The 13,834-nt window shown below is 40.9% G+C and overlaps 1 protein-coding gene across 3 annotated transcripts in view; it reads left to right on the top strand.

Annotated features, from left to right (window-relative positions):
* The window catches only part of MYOZ1 (myozenin 1), a 41,075-nt gene that overhangs the window by 13,161 nt on the left and 14,080 nt on the right, over positions 1-13,834 (top strand). For all 3 annotated transcript variants that reach the window (XM_060769184.2, XM_060769183.2, XM_067466952.1), the window contains one exon: positions 1,080-1,261. In XM_060769184.2, coding sequence (XP_060625167.2) covers positions 1,082-1,261 — 180 coding nt within the window. In that variant the 5' untranslated portion in view covers positions 1,080-1,081. The remainder of the gene's footprint in view (positions 1-1,079; positions 1,262-13,834) is intronic.

Below are 13,834 nucleotides of genomic sequence, written 5' to 3'. Positions count from 1 at the left end.
AAAAAGTAGACTTCTTTAAAAGTAACATAGTTTGTTTACTCACAAATTTCATGTATTCCGCATACAGTACTTTGCATATCAATCCAGCTGCAGTTAGGATTTAAAGTAGTTCCTCTGTGCAGATAACACAGGGCATCTTTCTCATAAACAACTGTCCGAAGTCCAAAGCATCTCTGTTCTGAGAATCTAATGGAGTCTCTGTCTAGTCTGAAAGTCCAATGGTGTCTGAGATCGAAAAGGGAGTCTGAGCCCTGAACAAGCCCAGATATGACCACATGGTCTGCAGCCCCTCTCACAGCAAAGAGTTAAGGAAAACTGAAAACTAGCACACATATACACACTACTGGAAACAATATGAATTATCTACATAACAAATAAGTAATGGAGGCTTGAAGAAAGTTGCTTTTTCCAACACAATCTCAATGTATTTTCTGCCTGCTCACTCTAATCCATCCCAAACTGCCCTCTAGTTTACTGTTCAAGAAGTTTCACAATGATACTGGAAACACAGTTACTTGTCAATAGCATATTGTGGGTAGTCTTTAGGAGGAGCCTGAAAACATGGTTGTTCCAGTGTGCCTTCCCAGAATAAGGAAACTCCCAGCAACATGTCCCTAAATGCACTTTATCAATGATCTAGGATTGTCTGCACGCCCCTTTCCTCTCTGAAATTCTATCTTAGTTATATATTTCACCTGGTCATGCTCAGCATTATTTTTTAAATTTTTAATTATTACATTTGACCTAGTCATAGGTTTTTAAGCGTTGTTGTGCTATTGTTAATGTTTACTGCTTGTTTTTTTGTTTATTAGTTTCATTTTATTGTTTTGCATTGGTGTTGTTGTTGTTTTTGCTGATGTATTGTGGGCTCGGCCTCATGTAAAACGTACCGAGCCCCTTGGGGAGATGGTAGCGGGGTAAAAATAAAGTTTTATTTTATTATTATTATCTCAGTCAAAAATGAGATTATTTCTGCAGGGACTTTATATAGAAAAGCAAAGGGGACCAAATACATAGACACAAAGCCCACCTTTCTCCCAACATGGAGTTTTAACACGAATCTTTTTGTTCACCTTCAGTCATGCCACAAGAAGGATCCAAGCTGAACCTGGGGAAGAAGATCAGCATCCCTAGAGATGTGATGCTAGAAGAACTCTCTCTCCTCACCAATAGGGGATCCAAGATGTTCAAACTCCGCCAGATGCGGGTAGAGAAATTCATATATGAGAACAACCCAGATATTTTCACCGACAATTCTGTGGTAGGTATAGAAATACAGAAATGGACTGCATGGTGGGTTTCACATTTTCATTTTGACCACAGGAAACAAGAGGATGGATAAAGAGTTGAGTGATTTCACATATACAGAGGGGAAATGTTTAGGGAACAGAGCCATGGTTAAATAGCATTGATTATATATTTTGAAAGAAATTGGGTACAACTAAAAATGGGATCACATTTCTGTACTTTCCCCTCCAGTTCTGGTCTGTCATCAGAGGAGAGCCTAAATAGGCTTTCTCCTGCAAACTGTGTATCTTCCTTGATGAGGAAGGAAAGCTGCATCTTTGCATTATCTGCTTGTACATAAATGGCATTCCTCATATCTAAGAGATTTGGCAAGAAAGGAAAGTTCCATTCCCATGCTAATGTCTTTGATGAAGCAGAGATTAACCAAACACACAAGCAGAGCTGAGATACTCACAGCTTTCGGCACTAGTGATTGGGATCATCCTGTGTACCAAACTGATGTAATTACGACATTGTTAGTTTGTATATCATTGAGGCTGATTTCCATTATAGTTTTGCTTGACAAAAGTGAAGAATATCTGTCTGTCTGTCTATCTATCTATCCCTGGCAGGAGTCTCCAGACACTTAAACCATTTAGGCAGAGCTCAGAAAGGTTATTGTACTGAACTCTGAATACTGGTGAAATTACAAGCCATTTATTGCGAAACACCCACTGGCTTCAGACCTCTAGATTTACTACTGTTCCCAATCTCAACTGGGTAGTCCTAGCTCATCCTAAATGAACTCGAGGTGGTAAGGATCACTTGTAACTTGTTTGAAGAATGAGGCTGCTACTGTACTGTCACCTTCACAGATGTGCTGCAGAAAATGTTCAAAGGCATGTTTTACCTGTTTTTCCAAGAAGCTGGAAGCTTCAAGTGAGGTGAAAGCATACAAAGCTTGTGGAATTTTTGTGATTTATATTTACTTCAAAATACACAAATTGTGCATAGATGAAGAAACCTAGAAGATCTCCCTAGAAGATCTTAAGGCAATAGAAAAGGCTTCAGGTTCAACCTATCTTCACGACGGCATCTCTTATGAACCGGCGCAGGCTCTAAGATATGCCAGGGAGCCCTTCCCACCACCGTCCCAAGTACAGTTGGTGAAGACGAGAGAGAGGGCCTTCTCGGTGGTGGTCCCCCAGCTCTGGAATGCTTTCCCTAGAGAGATTAGCCCCACTCTTGAAGCTTTCACATCAAGTCTAAAAACATGGCTTTTTAAATAAGCTTTGATCTTGAGTAGATTTTAAGGGTTAGTCTGAGGACTTGGCAGCTGCACTTCAGCACTGGGTTCGTTAATGGAAAACAATCAGTTTTATCTGCAGTTATGACTGCATTTTATGAATTTGAAATTTTAATTTTATTATGTAATGGTGCTCCATGCGGTCATGCTGGCCACATGACCTTGGAAGTGTCTATGGACAACGCTGGCTCTTTGGCTTAGAAATGGAGATGAGCACCCCACCCCAGAGTCAGACATGACTGGACTTAATGTCAGGGGACAACCTTTACCTTTACCTATGTGATATTTTATGAATGTTTGCTCATGTTTTTATCACTTTGACATCTATGTAATTGTTTTTATTTTATGTTTTTATTTTATGTGCAGTACTTTGGAGTGCTTGTTAGCTGCCCTTCAGGGAGATGGTGGCAGGGTACAAATAAATTATTATTATTATTATTATTATTATTATTATTATTATTATTATGTACAAACAGGGTCTGGCTGATGTTTTCCGCTGTATTCAATTTATCCATGAGTCAGTTTATCCATGGATCAATGGAAATATTGTATTTGAAATGTTTTTGTTTAAAGGAACTATCCCCTTCTCAGAGTAGAATAGGAAAAGGCCATCCTGGGAGAACCTAAAGGAATAATAATAATAATAATAATAATAATAATAATAATAATAATTTTATTTCTACCCACCTCTCCTCATGGCTCGAAGTGGATTACAACATAGCTTAAAACATGTAACATTATAACATTATAAAAACATTATACAAAATACACATGTTAAAATATATAGAGAGTAGGACTGACTCCCTCTAGTCTTTGTGCCACTTCTCGCCCTTTTTAATGCCTGGGTGGGAAAATGGTAGTGGTGGTGGCTCTTTGGTGTTTTCCCCCAAAGGAACACAAAGAAAGTTGTGGGTTGTGGTGGTTACTCTTTTAGGTTCTCCTGAGAGTGGCTCTCACCTTTTGCCACTCTTTTCAGAGAAAGGAATGGGTCCTATTTTGGTAAGAGTTAATACTATATCTTTGCTTTTATCAGAAAGGGAACCATCCTCTTCTCTTAGTAAAGCGATGTCTAACTACCTAGGCAGGGAAATGGAGGTAGCAGTGGCAACCAACCCTCCACACTTCCACAATAATGAATAGGCATATCTATGCTCATCCTAAAAAAAACATTTTCTAGGTACCAGAAGCCACATAAGAGTCCCTTTTGGGGAGATAAAACAGGGTATAAATAAATATAATAATATAAGAAAAAGCTAGTGTACAGAAAAGATGGACTAGATATCTCATATATTCATATATATATATTCTGAGAGTCCCTTGGACTGTGAGAAGATCCAACCATACTTCAGAAAATAAAGCCCGACTGCTCATTGAGGGAAGGATAAGTACTTTGGCCACATCATGAGAAGAAAGGAAAGCTTAGAGAAGATAATGATGCTGGGGAAAATGGAAGGAAAAGGAAGAGGGGCCAACCAAGGGCAAGATGAATGGATGGCATCCTTGAAGTGAATGGCTTGATTCTGAAGGAGCTGGGGTGGTGACGGCCGACAGGGAACTCTGGCGAGGGCTGGTCCATGAGGTCACGAAGAGTCAGAAGCAATCAGGGGCGGCTCAACCCATTACGCAAAGTAAGCATTCGCAGTATAGTTGGTTTTGCCCAGGGGCACTCTTGAGGCGCTCTTGGGGGAAAATAGACCTTGACATATGCGATTTGTAGTTACTGGGATGTATAGTTCACCTACAATCAAAGAGCATTCTGAACTCCACCAATGATGGAATTGAACCAAATATGGCACACAGAACTCCCACGACGAACAGAAAATATATATAAGTGATTGGTTGAGGGTGGGGGGGGGGGGCACCAAAATACTGTTTGCTTACCATTGAAAATTACCTAGGGCCGCCTCTGGAAGCAATTGAATGAATAAACAACAACCATATATCCATTAATAGGAAACTGTGGTTGAAAGGGCTTACCTTGCTGACTGGAAGGTTAGCGGTTCAAATCCTCAGGGCAGGGTGAGCTCCCACTGTTAGCCCCAGCTTCTGCCAATCTAGCGGTTCGAAAACATGCAAATGTGAGTAGATCAATATGTACCGCCTTGGCAGGAAGGGAAATGGCATGCCATGTAGTCATGCCGACCACATGACGTAGGAGGTGTCTATAGAAAACGCAGGCTCTTCGGCTTAGAAATGGAGATGAGCACCACCCCCAGAACCGAAGAACCCACAGAACCGAGCAGAAGGGGAAGCCTTTGCCTTTTTCTGAGTTTCATTGTTTCTAGGCATTTGATGTTAGCCTTTGTGTATCTGTATGCTGGAATCTGCCCTGAGTCCCCTCAGGGAGATAGAGTGGAATACAAATGGAGTATTATTATTATTATTATTATTATTATTATTATTATTATGCAGATGAAGCGTAACTCAGATGGAGACGCTAGGACACAGTCAGCAGTTTCATAAGACAGCAGAGTCTGGGCAAGTTACATATTGGGAACACAGCTCTCAGAATCCCCCTAATTATGTAACAAATATCAGTCATCTTTATTTTATTTAAATTGTATTCATTTTATTAATCTGTATTCCATCTCTGCCCCGAGGAGTTTGAGGGTGTGTGTATGGTTTTCACTGCCATTATTATCTGTGCAGTATATCTATGAGGTACATCAGGTTGTGAAGTAGTGATGAGCCAAAGATCGCCTAGTGATTTTTGCAGCTGAGACACGATTTGAACTGAGTTTTCTCCAATTCTATTTATTTATTTATTTATTTACTACATTTATATGCCACCCTTCTCACTCCGAAGAAGACTCAGAGTGGCTTACAAGTAATACGTAAAAACAATATATTACCTTATTACCATAGCACAATATTAGTATTACAAATTGCTATATTGTACTATACCATTATACTGTAATATTATTAGTAATACATATTACATGTAATATAAAATATATAATTATAATAGTGTATTATTGTTAGTATTATATTGTATTACATTATAATATTATGAATATTATATGTATATACAAATATATTATATTATATTATATTATATTATATTATATTATATTATATTATTAGCACAGTGCAGGAGACAAGGTGGAATTGTCTTCCTATCCCCCCCCCCTCTTCCTGGCCCCTCTCTTCACTCTGGTCACAGAGCAGTAGTTGGTGCTGCTGAGGGGAGGGTCTACCAACCGATGACACAGGAGACAAAATGGGACTGTCTTCCTGGCCTCTCTCTTCACTCTGGTCACAGAGCAGGAGTTGGTGCTGCTGAGGGGAGGGTCTACCAACCGATGACACAGGAGACAAAATGGGACTGTCTTCCTGGCCCCTCTCTTCACTCTGGTCACAGAGCAGTAGTTGGTGCTGCTGAGGGGAGGGTCTACCAACCGATGACACAGGAGACAAAATGGGACTGTCTTCCTGGCCCCTCTCTTCACTCTGGTCACAGAGCAGGAGTTGGTGCTGCTGAGGGGAGGGTCTACCAACCGATGACACAGGAGACAAAATGGGACTGTCTTCCTGGCCCCTCCCTTCACTCTGGTCACAGAGCAGCAGTTGGTGCTGCTGAGGGGAGGGTCTACCAACCGATGACACAGGAGACAAAATGGGACTGTCTTCCTGGCCTCTCTCTTCACTCTGGTCACAGAGCAGGAGTTGGTGCTGCTGAGGGGAGGGTCTCCCAACCAATGACACAGGAGATAAAATGGGACTGTCTTCCTGGCCCCTCTCTTCACTCTGGTCACAGAGCAGGAGTTGGTGCTGCTGAGGGGAGGGTCTACCAACTGATGACACAGGAGACAAAATGGGACTGTCTTCCTGGCCCCTCTCTTCACTCTGGTCACAGAGCAGGAGTTGGTGCTGCTGAGGAGAGGGTCTACCAACCGATGACACAGGAGACAAAATGGGACTGTCTTCCTGGCCTCTCTCTTCACTCTGGTCACAGAGCAGGAGTTGGTGCTGCTGAGGGGAGGGTCTACCAACTGATGACACAGGAGACAAAATGGGACTGTCTTCCTGGCCCCTCTCTTCACTCTGGTCACAGAGCAGCAGTTGGTGCTGAGGGGAGGGTCTACCAACTGATGACACAGGAGACAAAATGGGACTGTCTTCCTGGCCCCTCTCTTCACTCTGGTCACAGAGCAGCAGTTGGTGGTGAGGGGAGGGTCTACCAACTGATGACACAGGAGACAAAATGGCCCCTCTCTGCAGCAGTTGGTGCTGGGGGGAGGGTCTCCCAACTGATGACTCAGGAGACAAGATGGGGCTGTCTTCCTGGCCCCTCTCTTCATCTGGTCCCAGAGCAGCAGCTAGTCTGTCTTCTTGCTCTTATGCCACACAATATTTGTAGAGTATGATTGTATTTTCCCAGCAACTACAAATGGGAGGGTCTGGTTTTATGACCTCTGTTCTTTTGAAAAGGCATTTCATATCCTCTAATAACTGAACAACTGTAGTGTTTTGTACAGTACACAAGAAAAGAATGACTATTCTTGGTTTCAAATGGAAGTTTTCTTTTCAAGAGCCCTGGGGTAATTAAGGAGAGTGGCTGTAACCCCAGACACGTTGTTAATAATATAGACAGTAAGCATTTTGGGAAGCTCTTCATCAGAGGGGTGAAAATAGAAGCACACATGGTGGCCTCAATCATTCCCTGTAGGACACACCAAAAAGGAGCTCAAGGCACCCTCCTGGCTTTGCAGGCCCCCACCTTCCTCAGTGACGTCAGGGCCTTGAGATGCCTGACAGTCTCATCTCCCCGAGGTGGATCGTTTTTCATTGCCTGTTTCTCTTAAAGTACATAGTGAAATGCTGGAACTGAAGACAGCCAAAGGACCCTTTGGCATCGGGAAATTTGCCAGTGTTGGGATTGCTGACTGTTGACAAGTTGATTTTCCAAATGGAAACAAAAGTCTTATCCTTCTCCAAGGTTGACTGTGCCCTTTAGTCAGGCTATTTGGGTTAATTTAAAGCAGTTTATATTTATTTAAAGCATGTCCAAATTAAGGGTCCAAAGACTCAAATAGCAGACATGTAGCTTTGTAACTTGGGGGGTCCCTGTACAAAGTCTTCTGGCAATAGAAAGCATCAACAGAAATAAGAAAAAAAATACTTTATTTGCAAACACGCTTGTGATTTGCAACTGCACCATCTGTCCAGCACTAGACACATGACAAACGAAGCAGAGCCTACTTGTTCTGTCGCGCGCTGGGCCTGTAAAGAATTTCCTTTAGAACAGGACGTGCAACCTTTGCCCAGCGGGAAGCCAGGGGGCCTAAAGAGAAGTTCTCAGGGGGTTTTCACCACAAATAGTCTTTAGATGGTTTGTGAAGTACAACAAAGCCTTTTATTAATGAACAATCAAACAGAAACTTCTCTTGTCTTCAGTAAAGTTAAGAAAATGATTCCAAGCTTTTAGGCAACTGGTGAATTCCTAATCTTGCCCACGAAGGACAGGCAACTGTCTTCAATAACTTCTTCTTTACTTTAAATGGAAAATCCCCTTTTTAACTTCTCCCAGGCTGACTGTAATCTAACCCTTACTGATGTGGGCTCCGCTACCGGGTCGAACTGCTTCTCGAACGCCGAGTGGACCTACCAGTAAAGGCTTAGATCAGGGGTCCTCAAACTTTTTAAACAGAGGGCCAGGTCACAATCCCTCAAACTATTGGAGGGCCGGATTATAATTGAAAAAACATGAATGAATTCCTATGCACACTGCACATATCTTATTTGTAGTGCAAAAAACACTTTAAAAACAATACAATAATGGAAATGAAGAACAATTTCAACAAATATAAACTTATTAGTATTTCAATGGGAAGTGTGTGCCTGCTTTTGGCTGATGAGATAGGATTGTTGTTGTTGTGTTCTTTCAAGTCATTTCAGACTTAGGTTGACCCTGAACGAGGGCCGGGTAAATGACCTTGGAGGACCGCATCCGGCTCCCGGGCCTTAGTTTGAGGACCCCTGGCTTAGATGCTCACCAGCTGGAGTTCTTTGGTTTTTAGGGCTGTTTTCCTGGAAATTCTTTGGAGACTTTGAAGACTGTTCTCCCCTGGAAATTCTTGAGGGTTGAAGCTTTTGTACAGGGAAAGCTTGCACACGTCCTGTACATTGGTTTTCCTTGCTGAGACTAACTAAAAAATGGCTCCCTTCCCAATTGCCCTGAGCAAGGGGCGGGACCAAAACTTAACGATGATGGACAGGTGACTTGCCCTATGATTGCAACCAAAAGAAGCCACCTATCTGCAGAGTCCCTGAAACCTAGGACTGCAAACAAACATTTAATACAAAGCTAATAAAGTTGGAGCTCCTGGTACAGCTGTACCAGAACACTACTTGTTCAGGTCATTATTTTTCTAGATACGGGATACTGAAGAGAACATAATCAATATTATCTGTTTCTTATCTCATCACAATGTATCATTTACCAGTACAGTATTGGAAACAGAATACCGGGCTGGCTGAATTGTCAGCATTATCATGCAAATTGTGATCTTGTGATAATCTTTCTGTGCTTCTCTTGTTCCAAGAATGTATGATGGTTTCTTAAGCTCCACCTGCCTAATAAAGGGAAGACAATCTTTGGAAGGAGACGTCAATAAAACAGGCTGTACATGTGGCATATTTTATAAATGGCACTGCAAGGGACACAAGGAAGGCTGGTGGGGAAAATAGAAGCTATCAAGCTCATTCAGTCTGAAGAATTCTAGGGAGCTTGAAAGAGTATTAAAACAATGGCCTCCTTCACAGCTAAACAGCTTCGTGCATTTTGTCCTGTTTTAAAGGTCTTTTTGAGAAGGCAACACAAATATATTGCGTTTAATTACACAAAAGCACTAATATGTCACAGTTCACCAATTCGAAGATGCCACTGATTCCAAGATAAACAGCCCCCACCATTTTCTTTCTTTTTAAAATTTTAGTGAATATGTGTATGTACTACTACTACTACTACTACTAATAATAATAATAATAATATACTTTATTTATATTCCACCCTATCTCCCTTAGGGGAATCGGGATGGATTACAGTATACATATATGGCAAGCATTCAATGCCGTTATACAATTAACGAAAACAGACAGTACATAAACAGAGGTAAAGGCTTCCCATCTTTTTCCATCTCCAGTATCTGGAGGCTGTGCTCAACTCCGGCGTGGGGTATGTGTGTGTGCTGTCACTCCACCTTCCATGCCGAGGAGCTTTGTTGTCTTTAGATGCTCTTCCGAATCACCAATCATCGGCATGTCTGACTTTCTATGTGAGAGCGGTGGGGGGAGAAACCAGCTGTGGGATCACTGGCGGAAAAGACAGCTGAAGATTGTTGGGAGTGGGGGGAGCTTTATCAGCTATGCTCCAATCCAATACCTGGTATGACTGGAGTTATTACAGTTGAGCGGTGCTTGCACCTGAACGTGCAAAAGTATTGTTTTTAAATGCTTTAACATTTATTTCATAGTGTATATAGTATTTAATGGAGCCCCTGGTGGTGCAATGAGTTAAAGCGCTGAGCTGCTGAACCTGTTATCCAAAAGGACACAGGTTCGATTCCGGGGAGCGGCGTGAGCTCCCGCTATCAGCTCCAGCTTCTGCCAACCTAGCAGTTCGAAAACATGCAAATGTGAGTAGATCAATAGGTACCACACCGGCGGGAAGATAAGAGCGCTCCATGAAGTCATGCTGGCTACATGACCTTGGAGGTGTCTACAACAATGCCAGCTCTTCAGCTTAGAAATGGAGATGAGCATCACCTCCAGAGTTGGACACGACTGAACTTAATGTCAGGGGAAGATCTTTACCTTTACTATACTATTTAATGTATTTCATGATATGAGCTATAATCTGTATAAAATTTAATTTTTGTATGGGCCCATGACTCCTTGCCTTTGGAAAAAAGCAGGATGGTACTAATATTAATACTAATAACAACTGCAATGTCCATTGTTTACTATAATCTGGGAAAGGAAATTGTGAGGGGACTTAATGGAAACATTAAAACTATGAGCAAAAGGTTGGCATAAATAAAACAGCTATGACAGGAGTTGCATGAAGAATGATTTCAGACAATTAAAACAGACTATTAATCTCACACCAGAAGCGACTTGCAGTTTTTCAAGTCGCTCCTGACAAGGAAAAAAATCTGCCGAAAGAAGAAATGGAAGGATTTAGTTTGTGGCAAATAAGGTGACTGAAACTAGATTGAGACCTCAGAGAGCAATTAAAACTTTAGCATACCATGCTCATGATCTGCAAAATTCTGAGCTTAGTCCCTAGAAAATAGATAAAGACAGTGGAACTTAAGGATAAAGAGGATTGAGGAACACTTTAAGGAAAACAGCTTAATCTATTCAGGGAATTGTTGAGAGAGCTTAGCCCTGATGCCCACATTTTGCTGAATGATACTGAGTCTGCCCAAAGACTTCAATCCTGAACTTCAGGAGCTGGGTTAAGCCCACAACATCCTTATCTGTTTTGTACAGAAAGCAGTTTTGGTATTGCTTTGAAATTAAGTGTCTCCTTACTAAGCTGGACAATGTATTTCAAATATTCCAGGACATTTTTGCATCTTAGACAGAACTCGTTGCAACTTAAACAAACTTTTCACCACATACTGACATCTATATAAATAAAAATGTAATGATTAACATAACTCAAAAACCGCTGGACGAAATGACACGAAATTTGGATACAACACCCCTAAGAGACCAGCATAGCACAGGAGACAAGATGGAACTGTCCTCTGGCCCCCTCTCTCTTCACTCTGGCCCAGAGCAGTAGTCAGTGCTGGGGGGAGGGGTCCCCAACTGATGACATCTGCAGGAGACAAGATGGAACTGTCCCCTGGCCCCCTCTCTATATGAATGTCAAAGGAGAGGAGATGAAGCAGGAAACACTCTGTGTAAATGTGTGGGAAATATGAGAAAGTACTGGAGTGGGGAGGGGGGAGGCTCTCTGAGTAAGTGCAAGGCAAGGCGTGAGGACAGGTGAGCTGGGAAGGGCAGAGCTCTCCTTGCCCCCAACCCCAATGGTTGGTGGCATCCCCTTTGATGATATCACCTGATGTAACTTCAATTCTCCGCATCCCTTCAGTGGTGCTACTGGTACACCAATGCAATTGAAAATAAACCAGTGGTTTAAAGGATACAGGCAGTCCACAAGTTACAAACATTTGAATTATAAATGACTTATAGTTAAGAACAGGGATGAGACAACAAGAAGTGAGAGAAATTTTCTCCTTGGGAAAAGAAATCACTCCTAGAAAAGTTATCACGGGGAAAAAAGTGTCTCCACTGAAGCTTTATCCCCAAATCTTTAACCAAAACAAGTCAAATTCTTCAAAATCCAATTATCCCAGGGACAGAAAGTGAAGTGAAATATTCTGAACAGGGGCACAGACAGCAAAACAAACCCCACAGGGGTGTTAACCCTTCCCTATGCTATCTAAAACACACACACACACACATATAGAGAGAGAGAGATAAAGATATAGATTTCTCTGTGTGTATATTGCTGGAGTGACACTAAAAATGTATCTGTTCCAACTTACAAAAAATTCAACAAAAAACCTACAGAAACGATTTTGTTTGTAATTGGAGACTGCCTGTATATTATGTTATGGCTTAAAATATCCGACTCCAACAAACCTAAGCTGTATAAAGGATCCAAAATTCTATATTTAAAATGTGAAATACATCGAAGTGCCTTTCACCATATGGGTACATTTGTGATAAATTAAGACATGCTGGAAAATTATTTAAAAATTAATGCAAGATATTTTTATATTTAGAATCCATTTGAAGCAAGAGTTATTTTTATTAAACTTTCCAATTTAGCAAATTTAAGATCTGAAGTATAAATTATTTCTGGTTTTGGTAACAAGCTTGTTCTATTATCAAAAATTGTAAAGTACAGATCTCTGAAATGAAGAATGGATTTTAAAGATTTTTGACTAAAAGTGGACAAGTTATCTACCTTAATAAAAAAAATTGGACAATTTCTTAAAAGACTAGGAACCTTTAACATTGGTTAAGTAGTAATGAAAATATCATTGTTATGGAATGCTTTCATGGCCAGAATCACTGGGTTGCTGTGAGTTTTTTGGACTGTATGACCATGTTCCAGCAGCATTCTCTCTTGGCATTCACCCACATCTGTGGCTGTTATTTTCAGAGGCTTTGCATTCCTATATAGATATCTTTAATTTGGAGGGTGGTAAGTTAATTTTAGTTTATCTCTTTTGTGGGTGTGGAAGATGAGGGTAGATCAGATTTTATATTTTACGTTTTGGTTCTTTGGTATAGGGGTTTTTTGTTTACTTTTTTATATTGTCTCTACTATAATATAGAGATGTAGTACATTTGAACATTTTTGCATTATTAGTTTATTTTAGAGAGCTCCCTTTCACCAACCTTGGTCTCTGGATGCTTTATTGTTTAACTTTCATTTGCCAAGTGTATTTATTCCAAAGCAATCATTGACTGGATGAAATTACTAAAGTCAAAAAGAAAATAAAATAAAACCTGGTGTAAAAATGCACTAACCGCAATGACCTGCAATTAAAGACCACCTCATACATGATATTCTCTTACCAAGCACAGAAGAATTTGCTGAACTGATCTTAATTGAAGATGGTATAGCAAGTAGCTTTGCACTATTCTCTGAATACCTTATAATTTAAGGCAGTATACTTAACAAATCATGTTGTTGTTGCATGCCTGGCAGATGGGCATTAATGTGCCAAATCTAAAGGTAATATGATAAACCAACACCTTTGTGCTGTTCTCTTTCTTTTGGTACAGATCATTATTGCCCAGTGTTTATACCACATTTCTTTTAATATTTAATTTGTTAATCGTGTGATTTAAGATTTATTTTGTTCAGGAGTGCAAGTGATTTGTGGGAATGAGGTGGGAACGAGGGAGAGGGCCTTCTCTATGGTGGCCCCTTGGCTCTAGAACTCCCTACCTAAGGAGATCAGATTGGCACCCACCCTATCCATTTTCTGTAAGGACCTTAAAACCTGGATGTTCCATGGTGTGTTTGATTAGGCAGATCACCAGCATTTGGATTGATCTTGCCATAGCTCTTTGCACTTTAGTTGGCCCTCCCACCTGTAATCCTGTTACTGTAAATGCCTAAAGACATTACCCTCCCAGCTGTGACTTTTAATTGAATTTGAAGTGTATCTTGCACTTTCCCTGGCTCTACCTAGGAACGATTGCACATTCCCTGTTCCCCTGCACTCAGCACTTAATCTTTCAGCCATGATACTGTTTTTAATTTGT

Source organism: Anolis sagrei, chromosome 3 (genome assembly GCF_037176765.1).
Source record: "Anolis sagrei isolate rAnoSag1 chromosome 3, rAnoSag1.mat, whole genome shotgun sequence".
Taxonomy (NCBI): Eukaryota; Metazoa; Chordata; class Lepidosauria; order Squamata; family Dactyloidae; genus Anolis; species Anolis sagrei.
Note: the sequence above shows the minus strand (reverse complement) of the source record. Positions and strands in the feature narration are given on the sequence as shown.